We start from the raw sequence: 27,010 nt of genomic DNA, 5'->3' as shown, positions 1-27,010 counted from the left end.
TTCCATACTTGTTTCGGCGCGAACTCTGCGTTTACGACTGTTTTCAGCTCCCGTAGGAAAAGGGCCGTACGGTGCGTACCCAACACGAATCGTACTTGCTGGGTCGTAAAAACCAGCCGCGAACCGTAGTGATGTCAAGTACAGCGGGTTCCGAGTGAGACTCGTACGGAGTCCTGTACGACTCGTACGGAGTTCGGCTCCTGGTACGGATCGTACTTCGTCGTACGTACGGGACGTTTACGGGTACGATTCGTACGGGGAAAAAACGCTCCGTACGACGATTCGGAGCGCATTTTACCGGATCGGAATCGACCCCATTGTCATATATTTGCCCCATGTGGATCAGTATGGATATAGTGACCACAACACATATTAAGATTTCATCGACATATAGTAAAATTCTATCTTCCCTTGTTGTGCACCATCTAAATCCACTAACAAGTGCATCTTTGTGGATCCATTACGCAAGTATTTAAATCATTAGTGCCAAAAGAAGGGGCAGGAGGAGGCAACCTTGCCCCGTTCAAGTTTGAAGCAGGGGAAAAAACATTTACCTTCACCTGCGCCCAGATGCTTAGCTTTTGAATACTCTCTATACAGATCACATCGCTATAGGGGATTGCTTTCTCCTTTGTTTTCCAGTGGCATGGAAATATGTTTAAAAGCGATAAACATTATTCACTAAAGCACACTGTCTACCAAGCAGTCTATCATCCAGGCTTTCAGTTCCCAAAAGGGAAATGTAAGCATTAGCGTGCAACACTTTGGTTGGCAAATGGCTTGCTGATACAGATGCTACTACGCACCAGCACCTATATATCGTGCCACCTTTGTAGAATGAGCTCCCATTTCAAATGTAACTCTTTACCTCCCTCCGTCAGATTGTTACTTTCTTGCATGCTCTTAAGAAAGATGATCTTTTGGACCATGTGTGTTTTGCCAGTACGTCTTTGGTGCATCTGCAGTCCCAGTAAGGGCATTATAAGGGGGCAACTCAATACCACAAGTTGCATCTATGTTGTTCTTTGTGTGGTGAATCATTTCATCATGGGGTGTGTGTGTGTGTGGTTAGAGTCATAGTACTCTAATACTCCAAGGGATTAGTTAACAAACTAGTATGTACTATACAAATGTACAGGAAAGAAGACCAGGTACTTAGAGGCCTATATCTCTATCTAAGATGTAATCACAAATACATCACAGCCAGGAAACTAATGCTAGAGCATTGAATAAAATGTGCAACAAAACTATTCTAAAGCGTATTGTTAAGATTTGGTAGTTTAGTTTCCTGGCCTTGACACCTCAGAGTTCCGTCAGTAGTACTGGAGAAAGGTATTTTGTAAGGTCCTTAGGATCTGTGACTCCAACATACCAAGATGTACTAAATGTCACTGTTTTTTACAGCACCTCTGTTGGAAAGGACCCATTTCTGTATGGTGTTGTCCATGATTTATTGTCTTTTTGATGAATCCTGGCTGCAGAACTGTCACTTTACCACTGCTATACAATGTTAATGTGGTATTGCTCCGCCTTTCAACATTATGAAATTGGCATTTCCCGGATGGGCATATTAAACTTATCTATGAGTCCCTAGTATATAGTATCCACAGGGCACCCAGAGCGTGGAAGTTAAATGTCACCAGTGGGCTGCAGCACACATTGTGCCTCCCACTGCAGTGGCAATGCAAATATCACTGCAGCCCTACCTCCAGTAGCCTGGGCGTGCAGGTTTAAACTGCAATCTCAACCTGTTAAAATAACTCCCTTTTGACAGGCCTAAAACCCTCCTTTTAAATATTTATAAAACACCTCTATTTAAGCCTTACTGCCCATTAGGGCAGGGTGAATGAGATTTAAAAGTAGGACATGTAAAGGGTAATGTTAAACATGTCTTTACAGTGACTAGCACATCAAAGCTATTTTTAATGTAGCAGGATTGACTGTTTGATCGAAAGGCATTGGGATACAATTTTAAGTTTAATGAATATTGTCTCCGCCTAGGAAACCGCTGAAGAAATATTTTTTTAATAGCTAAACAAAATCCAATTTAATGGTAAAGTCTAATTATGTCTATTACAGAATAAGTACATTAGAAAAGTTACCTTTTACTGCCTAAAGCATCTGGAGGCCTTCCTGTATATATTCAACTGTCACCTGGCAGCATGATGACTCCCCAGTGGTGTGGTATGAATAGATCCCATAAGAGGGTCATTGGGCTTTGGGTGTGGTGAGGAGATGTCCTCCACTTGATAGGGTGGTCTGAGGCTGTGTCTAGATCCTTTGTGCACATCAAAGGGGCATCCCTGTCACAGACAGAGGTAGCTCACACCTGGGCCTACCTCCCCTTTTGGGCCTTCTAGTCAGCCAGGCAACAACCTCAGAGGGATGGAAAAATGATTTAGAGTAATCATCAAGGTGGGGTTTTTAGCAACCTCTTTGACATCCACTTTGACATTAAAGTATGCAGTCTTGCTTGAATGTGACAGAATGCCACAACACTTTGTGTGTATCCACAGTCTGGATGCTAGAAGCTCAGCTTCAATTTTACCAGGCTTCTGTCTCTGATTTTATTGGGCTACAGGGAATGGCTAAACTGGATTTTAGTGTTAGATTTGGGAGAACACCAGGATTACCATAGTACACTACCCCCACACACACCCCAAGCACTCAGAGCCCTGGGTTTAGTGTGGCCGAAGATTTCAGCCATCTAGAAAATGCCCCGGGAGAAATAACCCCATTATTTACTGCATCCTCATGGGTCACTCTCACCCAGCAGCTCGTGTTGGGCATAAATGTGGCCCTCTTCCCAACACTCCTGAACCTCTGCACATCAAAATAGGATTGAATCTGCTGTTTAAGACCTGAGAAGACCTTAGAATACTGGACCTGCTCTCCCTCTAGTACCAAGGCCAAAGAAGGGGACTTCAAGGGTCATAAAGCTGACCTCCTGGTAAAGCTACAGGGATGCAATAAGCTTCAGTAGGCGTTTTCCTGCAACTGTCCAGCTGACCAGTGGCAAATGGACCTAGACTGGACCCTCCTGTTGGTCTCTGTCTGCCACTAAGTTTCTCCCTTGAGGTGTTTGAAATGTACTCCTGTGGTGGATTGGGACTTAAAGGCCTAAAGTGAGAAGGTAATATCGTCAACCAGGACAGTTTAGTGTATCTGACATGCGTTCTAGCATGGTCACCGTCAAATTGCACCTAGATCCTGTTGGACCGCAACCACTGACTATCGTTGGCACTTTGTGCTTCTTGGTGCTATCTTTACTTAAAAGTAAAAAATTCATATCTCCGGTTCCCCTTATTGGATGTTTCTCATTTTTGTGTCATTTTGTTTTTTACATTTTACTTCATTTTTGCTAATTCATTTTGGGTTTAAGCTCAGGTTCATTTAGTGACTTAGTGTTTCACCCTGACAAGGAATGTGATTATTACTTGAGGTGGGTATTTATCCCCCTCAAATAATAACCCAATGTCTTAGATCCCCTACTTACAAACTGTCTTATCTTAGAATAAATAACATTTTGAGTGGTATTCACTATTAGCTATTTTGAGAGTGTGAGGATTAGTTATGATAATATTGCATCAATATTCTATTTCAACTTTCTAAACCATCTCTGGTGGCGCATCATAAACCCTGTCGTCTCTGTAGGAACCTAAGTCCATCAGATCAGGTTTGTTCTAAACCTAATAAGTGATTGCCAGCACTGGCTAGTAGTATCACTAATAGTTTGAGTTAACATAGGTTTTACCCAACAACTTCTGTGGCAATGGGTTGTTTGAGTCCTGTCTGAACTGGGGTGGCAGAGTGAGCTTAAGTATGATGATGGATTAAACTCAGATCTGTTGACTGGGGGTAAGTGCTTTGTTGGACCTGGGCCTCTTGGCAGGGTCATCCCTAAACTTTTCGCCTTCCCCCAATACTCTCTCTGACCTGTTTCTGTTGGTTTAATGACTCTGGGCACTTTGCCACTGCTGACCAGTGCCAAAGTGCATATGCTCCCCCTACTGTAAAGTGTACATGTGATTGATGTCCATGATTGGTTCATTGGATTTACTGTTAGTCCCCAGTAAAGTGCACCAGGAGTGCCAGGGCTTGTAAATGCCAATACTGCTAGTGGGCCTGCAGCGCTGGTTGCGCCACCCACAGAAGCAGCCTTAAACTGTGTCTAGGGTCTGCCATTGCAGAACCTGCATGCAGTCTGGTACTGTCATGCTGGCTGGGCAAGTGCACACACTTGCCAGCCCCTAAACCTTCCCTTAACTTCATATTAGTCACCCCTATGGTAGGCCTGAGGGCAGGGTGCATTGTAAGTGTAAGGTAGGAGATGCCCTGATGTGTGTGGCATGTTCTAGTAGTGAATTACTGCCAAATTCGTTTTTCACTATTGTAAGGCTACCAGTCCCCTTTAGGCCAGATGGGCTGCTGGAATTATTACACTCTATAATCCCAGTAGGCTCAGGGAACATGGTAGAAATTAATGTTTAGTATGCCTGAACTCAGAATAATAAAATACTTCTTTTAGTAAAGTTTATTTTAATATCCTGTGTTTGCAAATGCTACTTTTAGAAAGCTAGCATTTGCTTGTCTAACCATTTCAGCCCGCCTCTGCTTTTGTGTGTATCTGACTGTCTGAGTTGTGCGAGTGACAGGGCTGGGAGTTGACAGGTGGTGAATAGCAGGATGACACCTTAGTAGGGGGTGGGAGTTTCCCTGAATGTTGCATCAGGCTGTTCTCTGCCTCCACAATGCTGGCTCCGCCCTCCTGGGGAGCGACTGATGACTCAGCCTGCACCTGGGCCAGGAAGGACCGAAGCTGGTCAATAAAGTGCTCAGGCTGCCCCTGTCCTTACAATTCTGGCTCCGCCCCCCTGGGGAGCGGCTGATGTGCCTGCCCTCACACTGAATGCAGAAGCAGAAGTACCCACCACAAGTGCTCAGAGGCTGAGAGCAGTTAGGCAAAGGCCCCCCTGGCCTGTAAGAACAAAAGAAACTGGGTATAAAAGTAGGAGCCCTGCTCCTTGTAAATTAGATCCTGTTTGCGCTACAGAAGAAACTCTGCCCGAAGAGAAGGACCTGGAAGGACTACAAGGAGGAGTGCTGTCTCTGGCCTGTGTCTGGTGCCTTGCTGCAGAAGGAGAGGAAAAGAAGAGACTACAAGAGACTTTTGCTTTTATTGAACTTTGTGCCAAACTCTGCTGAAAGATCTCCAAGGGCTTGCCTGTGAACTTGCCCCCTGACCAGCGCCCCAGGAACAGTGGGCGCTACCCCTCTGAAGAAAGCTGCTGCTGGCGTGTGCTGTGTGTCTCTACAGCGCCGAGTGAAGAAGATTTGAGATCGCTGTGCCCTCCGCCACGCTCTCTAACAATTCGTGCAGCCGTGTCCCTCCCCCGACCATCGTGACTGTGGCCTGATCGTGTGCCAGCTCCAAAGTGAAGACCGGCCCCACGCTGGTCCGAGCGCTGTGACTGTCTGCGCTGAGCCGCGCTCACAAAGGAAATGGAGGACCTGTCCGGTCCGAGCATCGCCGCCTGTTTGACCCCCGAGGTACAGGCCGCCCCGCAAAGACAGTCACTGCCAAGATTGTGCCCCTCGTAACTTGGGCGCTGAGACCCCCTGGCCCCCGCAGCTGGGAAGTGACTCGCTGCCGGGCCCCCGCCTGATCTGTGCACCGCGCCTCGTGGAGTGCACCCCCCTCAGCCCCACCTGCTGCAGCTTCCCCCTTCAGCGACCGAAGCGAACCTTGCTGGGAGAACCCTGTCCCGTGACCGCACCGCCATCCCGGGTGCCCTGTGACCTGCAGCTGAGACTCGCAGGCCGCCGCACCCCCAAGGAAGACAACGCGACGTGGGACAGCTCCCCTGGCAGCCGTCCGCTCCAAGATCTCCAAGGAATTGACAAGGTACTGTGTCTTTGCCCCCTCGCGGTGCGAGCGTCCTGCAGCTTGAGCTCGCACCGCGCTGTGTGAACTCGGGCGCCCCGGGAGCCTCGCAGCTGCTGTCTGCCCTACAGCGCGAGCCGCCCCTGAGTCAGAGGCTCGCCCTGCTCCTGGCCCCCGAGGCCCCTCCTGACGCTCCGAAGGGTGACTCATTACCAGAGCGGACCCGGCCGTGCCTTTCGCGGCTCACGCAGGAAGCGTGAGCTTTGGCAGGTCGGGCCCGATTTTCGCCGAGGAAGCGAGCGGAGGCGGGGGGAAGCGCATTGAGGCGCTAGAAAACACTGAACCTTGATAAACCTGGGCAGAAGGCCCAAAACCTTGCATTTTGAAGACACTGTGACTTTTTAAGAGTAACTGGAACCTCGCATTTCTTAAGTAACCAAGACTGTATTTACAAGCCTGATTCTACAACAAGTATATAAAGAGAATATATTTTCATACAATACAGTTTGGTGTCATTGTGTGGTGGGTTGGTTGTGGTGGTATGATATTGCAAATGTTTAACCCTATGTGCCCCAGAGATTAGCCTAGACTGCTTGCGCCACACTACCTAGAGGGTGAGCAGAGGTTGTTCTTGAAGGTAACCCTTAGCCCTGACGTGGAAGAGAGGGTCCCTGCTTGTCGCCAGTGCTGCACTGCGCCAACCAGAGACTCCCCTTTCCAACATGCTTGCATTGTTCAACACTCCGTCCATCATTCCCTTCGGTTTTGCTTTATTCGCCCTAAGTTGGCAGGGTATGCCCAGACATGGGTCCCTTGCTCACTTTGCCACTGGATTCAAGCTAGCCTGGCTGATGACGGCTGATTAGCCAGAAACCGGTCCCAGGATGCTGGTTTCCGGTTCAGGGAAGACATGGCTTGGCAGTTCGGGCTGGACTGTTCCCATGATCCACAGGGTCAGACTGATTTCCATATGGCCATGTCTGAACTGAGTGGCAGAGTGAGCTAAAGAATGATGTTGGATTAAACCCAGATCTGTTGACTGGGGGTGAGTGCTTGCATTGTTCAACACTCCGTCCATCATCCCCTTTGGTTTTGCTTTGCAGGTTATACGTCACTAGCTACGTTATCTTTACCAAGATGAACAACAAAAGACTTGATTTTCATTGCTTTATTCACATCCATGTACAATATCACTCTCACCAACCATGCTTGTCAAGCTTGGGGTATAATGTTCTAATAAAACAGGTGAATTACATGCCCCAACACCACCTCCACTACCAGAACAGAAGGCCATGTGTGGATTACCCGAGGAAACCATGATGGCCAACTCCTTTGAATACTGAAGCAGGAGCAGATGTCAGGAATTGGACAATCAACCATTTCTTGCTTTCTTGAAAAGTGACCCATGGCTAGAGATACCATAGAGGGGAAATGACATTAGTCTGTTATTAGCAGCGAGTTAGCAATAGTTGAAACATGGTTTGAATGCCTACTTCTACCTGGCACCTCAAAAAACAAAAAAAGTGTGATGGCATATTTGTCACCACCACCTGGAATCAAATATGTTAATATAGTGAAACCAGGCATAGTGTTATGGAAAGTACTTTGGCAACAAAGCACATTTTTGTAACCGCCATTTTGTGTGGCACGCATGCAGTTACAAACTTATTCAATAGGTTGGTAAGTTATGCCCCAAGAAAGGGGCATCATATGCAACTGTCTAGGTTGCTTATGCCTTAGGGAATGAACTGCAACCAAAAATCCAAGGCAGAATGCAGACTTTGGCAGACACTGAACTGATGAGGAGAACATCCTAAATATGCTGCTGTCAGGTGTAACCTGTAAATCCCACCTGGCACTGATGCAGTACCCAAAGCAGTTCTGTACCACTACAGCTGCCAGAGACTGGTCCTGTTAAAGAGACAGCAATATGCTGTGTCTTCTAGCTTGGCAAATGTTGCTTTTATACTGCGTCTCTCACCTTAATAAGTGATCTTTAATCCTGATCCCAGCTCTTTCATTTTGTGGTCAGAAACATACCTCTGTGTTTAAGCTCAGAAGCAAACCCCTGCCAAATGATTTGAATCCCTAATATGTCTCAATATTGACACACAACATCCTCTCTACTTGCCCTCTCTATGATGGAATCTTAGCAGACTGAATCACAAGGATCCACTATGCATAACTATGTACAGATCTATTTAGTTCATTGGCAGTTGGTTGCTGTCCCTACTTCTACCCGAAATGCTCAGCAGTGCCTCTTTCCTGCTTTTGATTGTTGTTGATATACATTGCTACCTCATCCTTGGAGACACCTTAGGAGTTAAAAGGTCTGGCAGATATATTGTCATTTAATCTAAGACTCGTCAGACAGGGCAGGTGCAGAGTTCTACTCTCATATGTCATCGACAATATCTTGCTGATACTGAGACACAAAAATGACACAGGAGACTTAAACTACATTTAGTTAGGAAGTGCAGTATGAAATGGTTATTTGCATGAACTCTTAGTCACTTCACACAGCAATATAAAACGTCAAACGCTTCTGATGTGGTATGGGGCTAGGACTAAGGTAGACATCTTGACTTTCTCAAATGGAATTTGGTATAACCCGCATATCTTTTTGGACACTAACATAGCTACAATACACACTCTTGCCACTTAACTACACTGAGATCAGCTTAATGGCCTGCATAGCCTGACATATACATACGTTCATAAGGATTTTCTGAGTTCACCGATGTCTTGGAGGTGATACATGGAAGTATTATGAAATGAAAAATTTGAAACTATGGAAGTCCAATGAGAGCATCAAATGATGCTCTGCAATCTGAGTCTTCAGGTGGTAGATTGAAGCTCTTGTTGGTGTGGTGACTGTCCTCTATTGATGTTACAATACTAGTGACAAGGCAATTCCTATAGACTTATCAATAAACTAGGTAGCATGTCTGAGCATCAAATTTGATGTAATTAATGGAGGAGGATTTGGGTGTCACTATCCTGTCCTATTTTATTTTAAGTTGCTCTGCGTAGCCAGAGAGAGAGAGAGAGAGAGAGAGAGAGAGAGAATGCAAGAAGAAGCTAACTCTACTCTCAACATATTACATAAGCCTAGTAAACTTTAGTCACATCTGGCATCTAGTGAGGATACTGCCAGAATTTCCTACTAATCAGAAATTTTAAAGAGACATTCACTCCTCCCTCCATCTTCCATCTGATAGTGTAATGTACCACAGACCTTAGTGAGTATGAGTTCTATACCTGCGAGAGTCATGTGTCAGCATATTAAATTGAGCTAATATGCAATTAAAAGGGCCTGTCAGGTGCTATTTCCTCAGCATGTTAAAATACAAGACATTTTGTGAAGCAGGTGGTTGGGTTAATCATGTGGGACCTTTCAACATCCAAAGGGCAACTAGCACTGCACAAGACTGAACACGTCGTAGGGAGCATCACCTACTCTGGTTTGAACGTTGGAGCTGTGGACATACATGTATGTGCTTTGTCACTTGTAAAGAATAGCTAGTGTTCTTCCAATTTCCAGAATACCCAATTTTAACTTGGTGTGACTACTAGGCAAGACTGCTTAAGCCTTGGGAGACAGATTATATATTATTTGAGTTTTTGATAGGTCAACTGTACTCTGTAGTAATGAAACAGATGGTGCAGAGTTGAATATGTTTATTGGGAAACAAGCCCTACAAAAGGAATACTAATCTGAAGATCTCTGTGGACCAGGGCACACAGAATAGATGATGACGATCCATCCGACACAAAACAGACATTTCAATGTTCGTCAGGGGTCTTGATAATCAGTAGACGCAACAACCATTCAAATGTGAATCTCTTGGCTCTACAGTGTCAATCATAACAGTAAATAGTCAGCTCTCCCGCAGGAGATCGCCCGTAGTGAAGGGTACATTTCTGAACTCATGAGATTTTGGCAGAGCCCTGTTTCTTGCTATGAGGGCTGGTCCCTACATGGTCCTGAAGAAATGCTAGGGGTAGCATGAAACATGTCGACCGACCTTTCACTGAACCAATCCCCATTATAGGTTGGTTATCAGTGATCTCACCCCACTTTTAATATACCTGACTAGGAGCAAAATAAAGTTATTGAGGCCCACTAATCACGGTATTCTTAATTCACTCACACCCACTCCAACACCTTGCACTACACATAGTCTTTTCACATGAAAGTGCTCCTGCGTAGTTCGCGAGTCGTAGCACGCCCCTTTTCGTAGAGAACTGGGAGGGCCCCAATGATGAAGCATGTCACCGTGGGGAAACCCCGGTGAGTGAGGGGACACTAGAAATAAATTTTTCTTTCTTGGTAGGCACCACTGACCACACAGGTCAGTTGCCATAACTTGAGCTAGGTCTACGAATTCAGCAACTTGGATTCTTGGTTGTATAGACATTAAATACCTGCATGAGTTGCATGGAGATTTCATATGTCTCTCGGTTGGTGTCGGATGCTTTAAACAGGACCAGATTCAGAAGTGTCACAATGTCAAAAGGATAGTTCCTGTAAAATTCGCAGAATAGAAATACTTATACAACGTGAAGGTCACAAAGAAATATACAATTATTACTTAAATAAATGGAAAATAGTCTGACAGTCCTTCCCGCCCCTACAGGGAAACTGATGGCTGAGACATTTGATTATTACAGATTGCAAATAGGCAACATTCAGATTAGAGACAACTGAGACGTCATCCCTCCAGAAAAAAAATATTTAATTAAAGTAGTTACTAAAACAATATGGTACATTGTCTACTTTGTGCCAAAGTTTATTTAAAATGTGCGCTCCCAAAATATGCCTTCAAGTTCTTTTTTTTAACGTATGCTCCCTCATCATAATCTACAGGTTCTAAAACACACAGCATTTACATGTAAGTTCCACGGAGATAACATCTTGGAGTAGCAAGTGGGGTGGTGGAGAGAAAGACAAAGCCACAGAGCAGGAGACAGACCTGTACAGCAAAAGAGCATACTGCAAAGAGAAGCAGAATTACAGTCAAAAGCGGTAGAGCTACAGCCAAAGAGGCAAACCTTCAGAGAAGAAGGCAGAGCTAAAAGAGAGGCAAATCGACAGTGAAAGAGGCAGAAAGCATAGAAAGAGGTAATGATGCAGGCAAAGAGGAGCCACTGCAAAGAGAGACACAGCTAACAGAGCAAGAGAAAGAGCCGCAGATTTGCAGAGAAAGAGTCAGCGCTAAGGACAGACAAACCCACTGGGGAAAAAGACAACACTGCATAGAATGTGGTAGAACTACAGTGAAAGAGGTAACACTTCAAAGAAAGAGTTAAAGGTGCAGAGGCAGCTAATGCTTAGATAAGTCTAGGTCTACATACATAGTGTGTTGTGCTATCTATGACGTCAGAGGTACCTCCCTTTCCAGGATAGCCAATTGTTTGTATTACGGTGCATCCCCAAACTGTATGGAAGAATAAACACACTTTTTCCTCTATTGAATGATTTAAAAAGTGATTATGACAACCATTTTCCACCACTATGTTGCAGCTGCTGTTCCCACTAGACCAGTGCACAAATTATTGAGAATGTTTACGTATGTGTACATAGACATCCATAGTCTGATATACCATAAAGACGCATTTCACTAATTTAAATACTAACTCACGCACAGCAATGGTGAGTGGCATCCCTCTGGTCACTGTGCTGACACTAGAGACAACTCTGTGCCTGGAATCTGTGCCCCCCCCACCCCCAAATACTAGCTACATGACAGTGGGAATGTAAGAAATAAAAGCCTTACAGAGTCGGGAGGTCTTCGTTTGTGCAAAATTCTTTTCAGAATAACAGCATTTGTAACAATATTTTGAAGACCTCTCTGAGTAGCATGTGGCATTATTTTCAGTGTTACTATAAACTACTTAACGTTTGGCGTGCCTGTGGGAATCAGTTACTCCTCTAGTACTATGGTAGGGTAACACTGGGACCTTTCAAATGCATTCTGTAGATCCAATTTAAAAATGTCGAAGTTATTTTTTTCTCAGAAGTAACAAACTCAACAGACAAAATGACAAAATGAAGAGGAACTGCGTTATTATTCAAAATAATTTTATTGGTTTCTTTAGAAAAGGAACAAATCCATTGGAAGGACAAATGCCACGCTTCAATTTATATAAAGTGGACTAATCCGTCTTGGCTCAAGCTATGATCAGTTTACACCATGAAACAGAGAAAGTCACTTTCTGGGCACTAATGGGCAGTAGCTTCTTGTTGAGCATTCTGGCTTGACTTGCTGTGGGTTTCCTTTTTGGAATTCAAAGTGCATGCTATGGTCTTCCATCCTAGAGCAATGCCAATGAATGATTTATTGAATGTGTAACATCCTCAAGAACCAAAAGTAAATGGAGAAGCAAAAATCTAATGGGTGCTAATGCCTCACGCCTCACAAGCCCTCCATAATCCCTCCACTGAGCCTTAATGCAAACGTTTTATCTGTGTGTCTCATACATGAGTTTTTTCTTTAGAAGAAATTTGTTTTGCAGGAAATATCTAAAACCAAGAGTGTATTGCAGCAGTGTTAATGTATGTAAGTCAGTAGACAGGCTGCAGAATGGAAGTTCACAAGCACATAATGTTTAATCGCATTAAATACCTGCTTCCACACACAGTCGCAATGGCTTTGAAGCATCCAGAGGCAAGCTGGTATGATCCAGTGTAGCAGCGATCTATTGCCCAATTAAATAGATTTATTTGGTCTGGGTTGAGCTCTAGCAGCAAGACCACAACTTCACAACCAAGATGATGAACCTGAGAAATTAATTTAGAAAAAATAACATGTCTGCAACAAAATTAACACATTGATATTTTCAGTACAAACTGCATTTTCTAATTAAACTCAACTTGTACAATAATATTTTTAACAAAAAAAGAAATTACAATAGCATACTTCAATTTTCCCATTTTAATAGAACATTTTAACTTTTGTTCATGGAGTTCAGAACACAGCAGAGTTTATTACAATAAATCCCTTTATGTGATCTTGAGGCATGCTAGCTATAAGATGTTCAGGTTTACACTTCGGCTACAGCTAATGGAGTGAGCAAGACTGCTGTGGTCAGTGAAATTGTTTTTATCGAGGTTTAAGACATGCATATGTGTGTGCTATAGCTCATACATGCTCCAAATGTGCTTTGCTGTTGAACTAACCACAACCAAATGCTTAATTGACCTGAGCTGATCATTCCAATTGAGCAGTGCACCATCTCAGAGACATTTCTACAGATCTTTACCTAGAATCTTTAAAGCGCTGACACTATGAACATTTGTTTTTTTTACTATTTCCAAGAGCAAAAGGGCATCTTCTTGTCAATATCTTCTTCAACGCTGCCAACACACAACTCATACTCTTCCCACTCGGTCAAGACCCCAAACACTAGGAACAAGTTCCCCACCTTCATGACCGAAGTCACTAACTGGATGAAAGTCAACTGTCCCAAGCTCAACACTGACAAGACAGAAGTAGTGATCTTCAGAAAGAACACCTCCCCATGGGACTCCAACCGGTGAGCAGACGATTTCGGACTCGCACCCAACACTCATGCCCAGAACCTCTGAAAAATCACTGCCAGCTAACCGGACATTACCACACAAGTCAACACCATCAGGCATCTTGCTTGCAACCCTGAAACTGCTGAGGAAGATCTTCAAATGGTTCCCAAGAAACGGTCACTCATGCCCTAGCCACCAGCACATTGGACTATGGGAACACCCTCTACATTGGGATCACTGAAACTCACTAGAAGACTACAAACCATCCAGAACTCAGCAGCCAGACTCATCCTCAACCTCCCACACAGAACTCGCATCACACCACACCTTAGTGAGGTCCACAGGCTTCAGATACACAAACACGATCTTTTTAAACTCCTCATACAAACATTCAAGGCATTACACAACTTAGGCCCCACCTACCTTAACAGTTGCATCTCATTCCACCAACCACCTAGAAAAAACCTCAGCTCCCCAGAACTCCTCACACTTTTCCCACGCTTACACAGAGCCAGATCAGGAGGACGGATGTTCTCTTATATCACTCCTAAAGCGTGGAGTGTGAGGCCGTCCCACTCCACATCAGAGCTCCCTTCTCTCTTCTTCAATTAACCAACCTACCATAGGCAGGGCTAGACAAACACACCTGCTCAGTGCCAAGATACCCTCGTGGGTGATGGTGTGCTCTACATATACACATACCATGACAACAGCTTCACTTTTGTACTCGGTTATGTATCAACTATATAAAGGCTAAAAAGGCACAATAAGCCATACTGGGTCAAAAAGATGCATCAAGAAGAAGGTACTTACCCGCAAATCCTGACAGGCTAAAATGTTATCAAGCCACTTGTAAAGATAGCCATCTGGTGAGAGACCCACATTGTCAAAGACAGCACCACAGCACAACACAGCAGACATTGCCTAGAACGACAAATGCATATTGTAGTTAGGTTCTGTAAGCATCATACACTTATGTTTGAGGTTAGAGTACTTTCTTAAGGAAAGCCTTAGCCCCTGCTGATGCATGCCAAATTCCAACATGGAATATGATGGCATCAAGGCATCAGTCCTCCCTCCAAAACTTCATAGTAAACATCAATAAAAATCACCTTCTTTGCACTAAACAAAACTATGATGTGCTGAGCCATTCCCATAAGGTCTGCACAGTGAAGTTCATTTATAATGGGATGACGCATACACTAACTGAAATCAGATTTTTGGCAAAAGCCCAAAACAAAAAAAAAAGCAGCTTTACAGTAACATTTATTTGTGTAGTAAATATTTCAACCTCTGTAGCACATAAAGCAGCACTGTTTATAAGTAAAGCAATGGATCCAGTAGGAGAGACAATGCATGGACTGTATGAGAATTAATGCAAAAACGAATATGTAAAAAGTATATCTTTAAAGAGGCAGGGATCATGCACGGCAAATAGGAGAAGGCAGGGTGTGGAAGCAGCCAACGAGCAAGTATTCTGGATATAAGAAGACAATGACATCACAGACAAGTAGTATATCAGAGGAAAAGTAAGTTTAATTAGATATAGAATGAGCACAACAACTGAGGTTAAATGGTGTTGATCCTTGCAGGATAAGTGTCTGAAGCCTTTATGAAGCAGGATTGGTGTCAGAAAGAGAGTTTCTGCTATCAACAATAAGAGGAGAAACCTAATGCACCTGCTTGGGGAGAAATGAGTCCTACGGCATGTAAAGTAAATTGTCATCACATTGATAAGTGCAGTGTTGCTATATAAATTCCAGAGGAATTTCTCTATCTCCCACCAAGTGTAAAATCAGAAAGCGTGTCATTTGTAAGAGAGAGTAGAAGGGGAAGGGTGGTGACTACTTCCACTAATGGAAGACATTTTCAGGAGTGGACTGCACCCTATTGTTGTAGTGGTAGAAAATGTACAATGGGAAATAGAGGGGAATACATTATAAGTTGTGTAAAGAATGTAGAATAAGTTGCCCATGCATGACAACAGACGGACGTATAATGATCTTATCAGTGCAAAGTAGCTTCAGATCAGTGTCTCAGGACACTAGTTGGATTGATGAACAGCAGATTCCGTGAGGTAGCGAAACTGGGTGAAGCGTCAGCTGTGGAATTTGTATGAATCTGAGCCTCACTATATGCAGTCCAAGCCATTCCCTCGTCTGGCTCCTGATAAAGGATCAAACTGAGTTGACGTTATCATGAATAACACATAAAACTCAGGTTGAGCAACACCTCTTGGTTCTGTTTAATGGTTGTGTGCCTGGCTAGATTACTATAGTCAAGAAATGCCAGAACTAGTGGTAATAAAGAGAAACAGGAAGACACAAGCAGGTGGCCAGTCCTTCTGAACCTTGGTTGCTAAACTCTGGAATCCTATTTCACATGCACAAGCAATTACCTATCATTCAGGAAGACCTTGAAGACATATCTCTTTCTTGACTAATTTCAGCATTAAAGTCCCCTGATGTACTATACGATCATGTACTATACTGTGTCTGTTTCACAGTGTCAAGATGAAAACCTGCATGACAATGCTGTACATTCTAAGATGCAACTAACATAATATAACAAGGGTGCTAACAGTCACAATTTCAATGGGATAAAAAAGTACGAATGGCTCTTTGCATTAAAAGCTATTTATGAATCAGATTTGTACAATTCTTGTACTTTTCCAAAGTGCAGCTTGGACTTGGCACAGACACAAGTGTGAAACTAAAGCTGCCATGATCTTGTACTTTTTACCTCTTAATCCAGTAATGGCTTGTGCCTGCCTCCCTGTGGATTACACCCATTCTAAATACTTCCTTCTTTTTGAACCTGTTCTTTCCTCCTCCGCCTGACCTTGCCCTGTGAACGATCTCCTGGCTGGCCAAGTTATTTCGTGCGGGAAACAAGAAACACAACCAGTGTAGCTTGAGACTAACGCATATTCAACCACATGAACCTCTGGGTCAGAGATCTGTCATTAGGAGCCAGTGACAAACAACTATGCAGTTTTCTAGCGAAGAACATTTTGTACTGGTAACAATGATCTGCCACGTTACATGATAAGTCAACACAGCTCTAATAACCTTAATCGCATTTGGCTAGGATAAACTATGTTAAGCTGTCTCTGTCCTATAAGCTCAAGGCAGACGAACCGGATACAATATCTCACATTTCTCTAATTTTTCGATTCGCGCCAAACCCTAAACAATGCAGAATTCAAATGGCAATCTCAGCTACTCCGCCAGTGCAGAGCTCAGACTGTCACTCAACTCCCATCCCAGAGCTGCATGCCATTAGAAGGCACTGCCTAATAAAGCAGACTTTGCTGGAAGTGAATAACAAGCTGAATGCCAGGCAGACCAATTTTCGGTGCCATAACTCATCAATAGTCTCATAAGAGACTGGATGATGATGAATGAATTTGGGACGCATCCTAGCAGATGGAAGAGAAGTCTGTATTTGCAGATGGATCAAAGACACACAGCAGAGTTAATCCAGGGCGGATGGGACAAGAGGTTGGGGAGGTGGTCTCTACAATCAACATAGGCCAGGGAGTGTATGCTACACAAACCCAGGGAACCAGGTAGGCGGCGCGGATCTGAAGATGTCTAGGATGTAAAGGGCATTAGGGAGGTAAAAGATGATCTTTCAAAGGAGCCTGAGACACAAGTAGAGAGAGGTCACTCTACAGAAAAATGCAAGTGGCCTTTGAGTTGGGATCCTGCTATGCAAATACACACACGCACATACAAGTGGTCCCATGCCTAGTTACCGACTGTGCAAATTATTAGTAAGATATCCTCCTGAGTCGTATGCCTCGTTACAGTCCAGCTACATGGAGGTCACATGGAAGACATTGATAGATTAGATCCAATTGAGGTGCAGGGTCATCAGATCAACCAGGATATCATTGTAGATCTAACATCAAATTTTCCAAAGGAAACCACACACAGCACAAACTAAGTTAAATTAAAATAAGAGTAACTGGAGAGTGGCAGATAACATGAGACAGGAGACTTGGAGTAAGCATACACACACACATCGGGTAGTAAATGCATGAAACTCAGCATTCATAAAAATGTCTATCACAAATACAGTAGTAGAGCATCAGTACTTTAGAGTAAGCTGGAACGTTAGCAGCTACTTTCCAATTATGGGCCTTTAATGTTTCTAGAAAACAAACAATTATCATCCATCGCAGGGATGTGCAGAGAATGTTTGAATATTTCAATGCAGAGACAACACAAGCGTATTTCAACACATTCTATCTATACTTATGGATTTTAACAATGTCTCAGGCCTTCATCCTTACTTGTGAATCAGGCACTCTATTGTACATGGTCTTGGGAAGGCGCAGCTTACCTTTAATGCGCTGTACTGATATCTGGTGATCTGATGGTTCCTGTCGCTGTACCGATCCAGAGGTGTAAACATTATACTGAAGGGCCCGGCCCATTGACTAAACAAGATGAAAAGGTGGTGCCTCAGGCTCTGCTGGGGGAAGAGGAATCTCCTGTGATGCACTGCAGAAACACAAACACAAACAGGACATGAGTAGGACTACAGCAAGGGCTTTCAGAAACAGGTGCCAAAAGGCTGCCTACACTGTTGTTCCCTACGCCAAACTGTATCAGTGCAACACAACAGAACAGGTACTCATTGAATCTCATACAGTGTTTTACTGGGCACTCAGTTACATGACTAATGTAGTTAAAGAACGCCGGTGGACTCTATTATTGAGCTTTCTTCCAGATCATAGAAGAAGCATTGCTACCTCACAGTGATCCTAAGGAAGTAAAAAACACATGATTGCACCCATTTGCCAGGTTGTTCCAAGAAAGCAAAGCAAAACTTGCTTCACTTGTCCGAATATTATATTTACAGCAATTGATTTTCAGCCATTCGAGGATGCCTCGAAAACATTTAACGCATACTAATGCTGAGATGTCTCTCAACAAGAACATTGATAGAGGCTACAAGTACTACCTTTGAATGTCGCTTATTCCGCAGCACAACATTTCATTCTGGTAGTATTTGCACTGGCTTTTTATTTTAGGAGCTCCCAATTAATCAACCATCCTCACATTGCTGCCCTAGCTCACCATACCCAAAGGGAATCAAGCAGAAACCATCTGGTATTTTTTTAACCTTTTAAATACATGCTACCTGATTTCATAGGATTGTCCACTTTGCAAAAATGTGGGTTCTACTACTGTAGTCTTGTGGTAGTTTGTTCTCCATTTTCCTTTCCAGATAAACAAAAGAGTCACTAGACCGACTGCTGTCTTTCAAAGGTAAACTTCAATTTCCCTATGAATTCCCTGCTGCTGTCGCTGTTGAGCCAGTTACATGTCAGTGACTTCTCTTTCTGTCGGGGGTACGACAATGGCCTCAGTAGACTACCCATCCTAGATGAATCAACACTAACTTGACCCTGGAACGGCCCTTATTCAAGGTTGGGAACAAATGAATCTTTAATTTGCCTGACCGTCTGTAATATTGGATTTTGCTACACATTTATCAGAGTCAGCAAAGCAGTCATTCTTTGATGCTTTAATGGCATATTACCTATTTATTATTTAATGTATTTATAATACATTGGGCTCTGCAATCCCTTTATAAATGCACATCTCTAATTTTTTTATAATTAGAGACTTGTGCAGTTGAGTTCTGATGTCACAATGCCAGAGCCAGCAGCCGAGGTTCAAGGCGGGTCATGTCACGGAGCAGCTGTTTAAAGCAACAAATATTAAACTTTGCCTTGCTTTCTTCTGCTCTATTTTTCTAGCTTACAGTGACTAGCAGAAAAAACGATTCTTTTTTGCATTCCTTAGATAAATATAGAAATGTTTGAATATTTCCGCATGTTTCTACACATTCTGAGTAACTGCATTTTTTTTAACTGACTTGTATTTAACAGCTTCTAATATCTTTTTGCAACAAATATCTAACAGGTTTTTGATGTGTTTAATTTTGCACTAGAGGTTCTATTTTTATTCTTCATATTGGCAAACATGTTCTCTTTCTGAAAGAGCTACACACCAACGTTTTAAGTGGTTTGTGGGAAAGGTGATGTTGTAAGCAAGTAGTATATGGGATAAAGTACCCACTGATGTACATGATAAGGATACTGCATGTCAACTCAGAGTTCCATAACCTTATAAAGGAACTAGACTTTGGGCCCCATTCCTCTTTATGGTTATGGAACTCCTCAGTGACTTGCAATATCCTTATAAAGTACAGCACAGGGTACTTTATCCCTTATTTGTTTCCAGTTTTATATAGCTCAAACATGACTCAAAGGTATTGGAGCACTTTGCATAAGCACCAGTTACATTACACAAGATCACATTTATTTATTTAGGCCAGAGAGGATTAAGTGATTTGCCCATAATCACAGGATGTTGAGCTGACGCAGAGACTTGAACCTGGTTCTTCAGTTCCAAAGTTGGCAGTTCTGGCCATAACGTCACATCCTCTTACCTATTTTATGTCTCTGGCCGAAGGAATTGGACTGATTTCACATTCTGCTCTATCATTAACATTCAACATTACTGACTTATTTCACAGTTTTGATTGGAGTATTCTATGTTATCTTTAGAATTTGTGACTATCTAGCTGCAACAGTCCAATAATTGTTTTATTTCTCTTCCAAGGCAATGGCAGGGCTGTAAGCTAAAGTAAAAAACATGCTTAGGCTGTAACCACCATGAAGAACCACAGTAGAATGGATCCTCCCCCGCTAGTGTGAAAGAGAAGGACGGGTTAGCTTCCTAGACCATTAATTTCCATTGGATCAGGGGGATCAAGCGTTGACTTTCACGCCAGACCATAAAAACATTATTCTTAAAATGTAGTATATTCTTGCATCAATAACAGTAAAATGTGTTCACATTATTAGAAACTGCAATGGATTTATTTACATGCAGTCCTAAAGAACCTCTCTTTCAAGGGAAACAACCAGAAAACTAGAAACTAAACAGGCACCTACCTCTGACACAAAACGACCTACTACACTTTGCAACCAGTACTGTATGGCTTGTTTGCATCTCACCAGGGGCCCTATTACAAACAGGGCACACTTTTCCACTTTGCACCACAAACCACCTTTAAATAGATGTGCCGTGCTCAAACAAGGAAAGTTTGCCCTATGACAAAGAATGAGCTACCCCAAGGAAGCTGCAAAGTGATGGCAGCGCATTCAAGTGAAATACAGAGTGGCTGCTTCAAAGCCACTCCATGTTTCATAGTGCGGCGGGCAACCTGCCTGCATTTTTAGGAGGGATCCTTTTGCAGGGGGGTGCAGTGGCTGACTGCACCCACTTGCAGGGGGATGTTGAGGGGCGTCCTTTTACTGCAGATAGTGTGCCACCTTTTAGTGACACACTTTCAGTGCACCTCCTGACAGCCTCTTTGGCATTGCACCTGCATCCATAATACAGTGCAGGCACAGAGGCAAAGAGATTCCCTCATTTGCATGGTATCAACCCCAGTCTAGGGCAAGGAATGAGACTGCACAGCTCTTAGTTTCATTGAGGAGACCTCTGACTCTTCTGTCCTCAGGATCACAGTTCACAGGTAGGAACACAGGACTCTAGGTATTTAGGCTAGGCTCAAATAGCAAATCCTCAAGCAAGCTAACATTGAGTATCGATAACCAGCTATAGTTAGATTTCCTCCCCAGATTATATAATCCCACTCCACAACACCCTAATGAAAACCCCCAAATCTGGCTCTCAAGTAACCACCTCAAACTGAACTCCATGAAGACAGAATTCTTCCTCATCTCCCCACCCCATGGCTCCCTTCCATATAGGACTGTATCAACCACCTAAACGCCCTCAATTGCAACTGGTCGATATAGATTCAACGAAATCCCTTGCAATAACCTTGGACAAGAACCTTAACATGCAACACACATCGACACAGCCACATGCAGTGCTCAACCTATTCAAGAAAGCGAAACTGTTCATCCTGTAACGAAAATTCAAGACTACAGTGCAATCTTTAGTCATATCCAGAATGGACTTTGCTAGTGCGTTCTTAACAGGCTTACCAAAAATCACAAAAACCATCACTCAGGGCAACCCTCAATGCCTCAGCAGGACTAGTAACTGGAAAGAGACGGGTTGACCAAATCACACCCACCTTCTTGTCTTTCAACAGGTTCCCATTTAAGGTCAGAATCTGGATGAAAATAGTGTGCATGAGGCATACAGCCCAAACAGAGATGATGCCAGGTACCTGGCACAAAAGCTCATGATCTCATGACGCAGCTGCTCCCTAAGGATCTCCAGCTCCCTCCTACTGCAACCTCAAAGCTTTAAAAAAACTAAAAGAAAACCTCCGCCTCAGGGGAGGCTCTAGGCTCATGGCGGCCGTGGGCAGGGAGCGTAGGTAGGGGGCCCCGGAAGAGGGGGTCCTGGCGGGACGGAGCGCGGAGGCCAGTGAAGGGGGGGTGGGGGGGCAGGGTGTTTGGAAGTGGAACAGAGCCAGAGGCCGCCAAATCCCTGCCAGGGGCCGCCAGGCAAATATGTATCAATCCTCAGAGGATTATTATATTAAGGATATATATTGGCGTGGTGGCCCTGGGGTTTGATGGCCCTGTGCAGGTGCACAACTTGCACATGCCTAAGGCCGCCCCTGTCCGCTTGCACTTTCTTCGGATCTGCCATGAGGATTCTGAACTCTCTCCTGGCAGAGATTAGGTCTAAGCCATTGACCCGCACCTTAAAAAAACAGAGGTTAAAAGTATCCTATTAAACAGACTCCCTACATGAGGACCTGGACCATGAAGACTACGGTACTGGAAGACTCCCATGATTCTCTCACCAAGACACAGATATCACCTATCTCGCTTCATCAAGACAACTCGAGAGATGACAACGAAACAAAACCTTTATTTCTTTAATGCTGTCAGCAGTTGACTATTTATATGATTCAAGTGACAGGTTACAGTCTATATATGTGTGTGTGTGTGTTTATGCTGTTGTCAGTGAACGATTATTTATATGTTTCATGTAATGGGTATGGTCTCGCTAAGTAGAGTGCTTTGATAGCCGAGGATTGATAGTAATTTATAAAAAAAACTTCAAATGAACAAACAAAAAATAAAATAAAAGGCAATGGCACATGGTACAGAGTCAATTAGAAAGCTGGCAGATCTTTCAATGTCGGCCTCTGATACCGGCGAGCACAACAACGGGCAAAAACCCACGCACACTACCCAACGGGTCTTAGTGCGAGCAGGTTGAGCCCAGTAAACCATAGGATTCCACTGGAGGGGTATTCACTTCAATCCAGAAAGAGGCTCAAGAGCTGGGCACACAATTTATTTCACAAGTTTAAAATAGGAATTTTATAATTGAAATCTCTTTCGTCTCTGACCCTTGGGTTTAAATATTTATATCAGTGTCTGAATTAAACATGAAAGGTTTGATTTCTTACAAACTATTCTGCATTAATGGAAGAGCAAACATCTGTTTTACGTTTGAGGAATTTACTAGGTTTCCATGTATGTATGGTATGTATCTGCTACAAACTCTTTGATAATAAATACAGGATTAATTAATTGATATATGAGTTTGGCAGCTTAGTCAGTCCTACAGTCCACAGTGATAAGGCTAGGGAAACATGATACACGCTTTCTGCAGGTGCATTCTTAAAAGTTACACAAACAGCAAGCTAGGTGTTACTGCCTTTGTGTAGACTGATTTTTTTAATGGAACCAGGAAACACCTTTATCAACTCCTGTAATGTACAAATCGCGGTCCATTCATTTTTTTAACCCCATAAATAATAAACGGGGCATCTATCCACTCGTCCTGCAGCTTAGGTATGGTTACCATTCTTCAGAAGGGAGAAAGAGCATTTCCCTTGCCTTCTTCACACAAAGAAGATACAAAATGGCTGGCACAGGATATTAGTGACTTGACATCCATCAATCAAATGATTCTACTGTTCTTTCCAGGTATGAGATCTTTCTCTGCTATGAGATAAGCCGCCTTGGCACAGCAAAAACATGCTTTTGATTTAGTCCTGAGTAAAAGTCTTCTATGTCTGCTCTTTGGGGACTGCTGTCATTTGAATGATTCTTGGTCAATCCTCTCACTCAGTGGAAAGATGTGTGTTTTCTAGTTTCATGGTAGAGCATATGTAGAACTGCTGCAGATAAAAATCTTGTCCAGTTCAAAACAGGAGCACCAAGGACCACAGTCTTTTGTGACCCTCCAGTGTCTAATGACATGTCCAGTCATTTCAGGCTTTTGGTGCAAGACAAGACTCCCAAACTAATCCTTAAAATAAATATGCAAATATTCTCTTAAAATCAAACACCTCCTCCGTTCCCATCCTGCCCCGCCCTCACCATCCACAAATCAATAATAGAAGTTTCTTGTTTTTCTAAATCAGAAGGTATCTTTCTGTGCCAAACATTATCTTATACTTTGCAAGATACACCACTGTGACTGCGGCATGGGTAAATAAGATCATGTTAATGCTACCAATGTTGGGGAACAAAGCCATCAGTTGCTATCAAAGCTATACTTTGTGATGTTAGCCACTTTTTTGTACAACGTAATGTCTGCCATTAACAGTCTCTTGGCATCGCGAGCAGTCTCAGATTAGCAGAAGGGTATCTGCTGTCTGCAGGTTTCCATAACGGGTAGTCTCAAAGGATGTCAGCCCCAAAAACCCAAACGAATGAGGGGAGCAACACATGTACTGAACTTACGGGTTTTCTGCACAGTGTCCTAGTAATTCTGTCTGTATTTCTGACTCTTTTGGGTATCATTGACAGCAGAGTGATACGTGTTGGCTTCTGGTTTCTGTTTCCCTACAAGGGTGCCCCATAGGAGGAATGGTGATCAAAGGTTATTGGTTTTCTAAGGAACCTAGTGGTTGTGTCAGTATATATTTGGCCACTCCTTGTCTTCTCAGTTATCCTAATGGCATCTACTGGTTGTGGTATCCCTTGAGCTGGATCTGATGTAAAGGGATTGGTTCTTGCAACATTTACTAACACCTGTGCAAGGCTGATCTATGGGGAATGTACATGCATGTCAATGGTAATCTCCGGTGTGGTCTTATTAGGGTAACACATACAAAGAAATCTGATGGATTCCAGTTCTTGGTTTAAGTGATATTGCTTAAGCACCTTTTGGGACAAGCACAGCTCTACAGTGCAAAGCTACTTGCCTACCATAGGCCCATAATTGTTTGTGAAAAAAGTGAACAAAAATTAAAAATCAAACAACTGATCAGGAAAATACGAAAACTTAATGAGGGACGAAAAAGTGCTTATTTTTTATTGTTTTGCTCACCATAACAGTCTCAACTGAAAACCCTCAAAGACAGTTATAGAGAACTGTTCAAAAGCAAGGGTTAGACCTACAAATATAGGCTGCAGCATCCATAGAACCGCCTGAGAAGAAGCCCGTCAGTGCTAGGTCAGCGCTCAGGGCCAGGAATGCTGCTCGATCGGAGCCTTCATCCCCCAACATTTCACAGTTAATGAGTGAGTACCTAAACACTTTCAGAACACTCAATTTGCACTTCTCACAGTACCCACTATCTGTCTTTCATCTCGGATTTTTCCTGCCCAGAGTGTGGCTTCTCCCTTACACTCGACCCCCCCTATGCAACTCACCGACAAAACAATCAGTGCCTCTGAACATTAGAGCTGCACTTGTCAATGCGAGATCTCTGAAGAAGCACTATGTCGATATTGCCGACCTGCTATCTGACAATTCGTTAGATCTCCTGTTTGTCACAGAGACCTGGCTGGATACTTCTTCTAATCCCATTGTTGCGCTGGCTACGCCAGGCGGTTACTAATGCCTTCGAGTTGACTGCCCTGCCGGTAGGGGTGGGGGTTTGGCCGTTCTGTTTAGAGATACTTGGGCTCTTCATAGTGATGCATCGAGCCTTTGGGGTGGCTGTGAGGCCTTAGACTTCAGTGTCTCTCGGCCTACTTCACCCTAGGTGGTTCCCTTATATACCACCCCCTGGCCCAGCTGGTGCCTTTCTCCAATCATGGGGGGATGCAGTGGCTGAGCAAGCACTGCGGTTCTCTCACTATTTGGTCCTTGGCGATGTAAACCTCCACCTCGACCAACCTAAGGTGGGCGATTCCGCTGTTTTTTTCGACTCTCTCCACATGGTTCAGCTCTCCCAAAGGGTTAGTCACTCCACCCATCAAGGGGGTCATACTTTAGACCCTATTTGTACGAACTTTCCTGTCTTGGTCGCCAAGCTCTTGCCTGTCTCCTGGTCGGATCACTTCCCTATTTTCTTCTCCTGGAAAGTCACACGGCCCTTATGACCAGAACAAAGCTTGCGCCATCCGACTTACAGCAGAATTGATCCTTCGCAGTTCATTAGCTCCTTGGCCGCCTCCCGGCCCCCTCTCCACGAAAATCTTGAGGGTAATATGTCCCAGTTCTCCGACTGGATTGCGGATTCGTTATCTGCCCTATCCGCTTCACGTCCAGCCAAACTGTCAAGAGACTCACCTTCCAAACCCTGGTTCACGCCCAAGCTGAAGGTTTTGAACCATGACTGCAAAGTGTTGGGAGAGGGCCTGGCGCTCCAGTGGTTACTGCTGTAAAGCTAAACTTGCTCTTAGAGCAAAAAAAAAAGCTATTACGTTGCCATTCTGGTAGCTAAAGGCCAGTATTATACGTCACGCATTGACCTGGCCAATAATAACTCAAAAGAAATATTCACGATTGTGCAAACTTTATGTCCCCCACTGCTCAGTCTTATGCCACACCGGTGTCGGAGTCTTGGTGCAACATTCTTTCCACGTTTTTCTTGGATAAAATACGTAGCATTCAAGACACTTTTACGGCCCCTGCCAGTGGGCAGGCTGTTGCCGCTCTGGAGCCGTTGGGGGCTGTCCGGGTCAAGTGTTTTCTACTTTTATGCCTATTGATCTTGCCTGCTCACTTAAAGTTCTTAAGGGCCTCAAGTCTGGCTCTCCAAATGACCCCTGCGCTGCAAGACTCTTGGCTGTCACTGCGGATGTTAACAATCCCGAAGTTAATGCATCGGTTAACATGTCTCTCTGGGAGGCCGTGTTCCCAGCATCTTGGAAGCAGGCACTAATTCTTCCGCTTCTTAGGAAGCCCTCTCTTGACCCACAGCTCCCCGGTAACTATCGTCCCATCTCACTGCTGCCTAGCTTGACTAAGGTCTGTGAAAAGGTGGTTATGAACCAACTTACTAATCATGTTGAGGTTTTGGGGCTCTTGCATCTGGCACAATCTGGCTTCCGTCCTCTGCATAGCACCGAGTCGGCATTGATGGGGGTGTCTGAAGCGATCCGGGAGTGTCTGGACACTGGTGGGAGAGCGGCTCTTGTCATGTTAGACCTCTCTGCGGCTTTCGACACGGTGCCCCACTCCTTAACCGCCTCTGGGTGATTAGAGTTTCCGGTGCGGTGTTGTGTTGAATCAGATCTTTCTTGGAGGCGTGTTCTTAGCAGGTTTGGCTCCCTCCGTTTTCCTCGGTGCCCCAGCGGGTGGACACTGGTGTCTCGCAGGGGTCTTCCCTTAGTCCCCTTCTTTTAAACATCTATATCACTCCCCTGGTCTTTCTAGCGGAATCATTAG

The 27,010-nt window shown here is 43.9% G+C and overlaps 1 protein-coding gene across 2 annotated transcripts in view; it reads right to left on the bottom strand.

Annotated features, from left to right (window-relative positions):
• FRY (FRY microtubule binding protein) overlaps positions 1 to 27,010 on the bottom strand; it is a 778,582-nt gene that overhangs the window by 198,823 nt on the left and 552,749 nt on the right. For both annotated transcript variants that reach the window (XM_078657150.1, XM_078657151.1), the window contains exons 27-30: positions 17,760 to 17,920; positions 14,223 to 14,333; positions 12,514 to 12,668; positions 10,313 to 10,412 (exon numbers count right to left, since the gene is read on the bottom strand). In XM_078657150.1, coding sequence (XP_078513276.1) covers positions 10,313 to 10,412; positions 12,514 to 12,668; positions 14,223 to 14,333; positions 17,760 to 17,920 — 527 coding nt within the window. The remainder of the gene's footprint in view (positions 1 to 10,312; positions 10,413 to 12,513; positions 12,669 to 14,222; positions 14,334 to 17,759; positions 17,921 to 27,010) is intronic.

The sequence above is a fragment of the Lissotriton helveticus genome, chromosome 8 (genome assembly GCF_964261635.1).
Source record: "Lissotriton helveticus chromosome 8, aLisHel1.1, whole genome shotgun sequence".
Lineage (NCBI taxonomy): Eukaryota > Metazoa > Chordata > Amphibia > Caudata > Salamandridae > Lissotriton > Lissotriton helveticus.
Note: the sequence above shows the minus strand (reverse complement) of the source record. Positions and strands in the feature narration are given on the sequence as shown.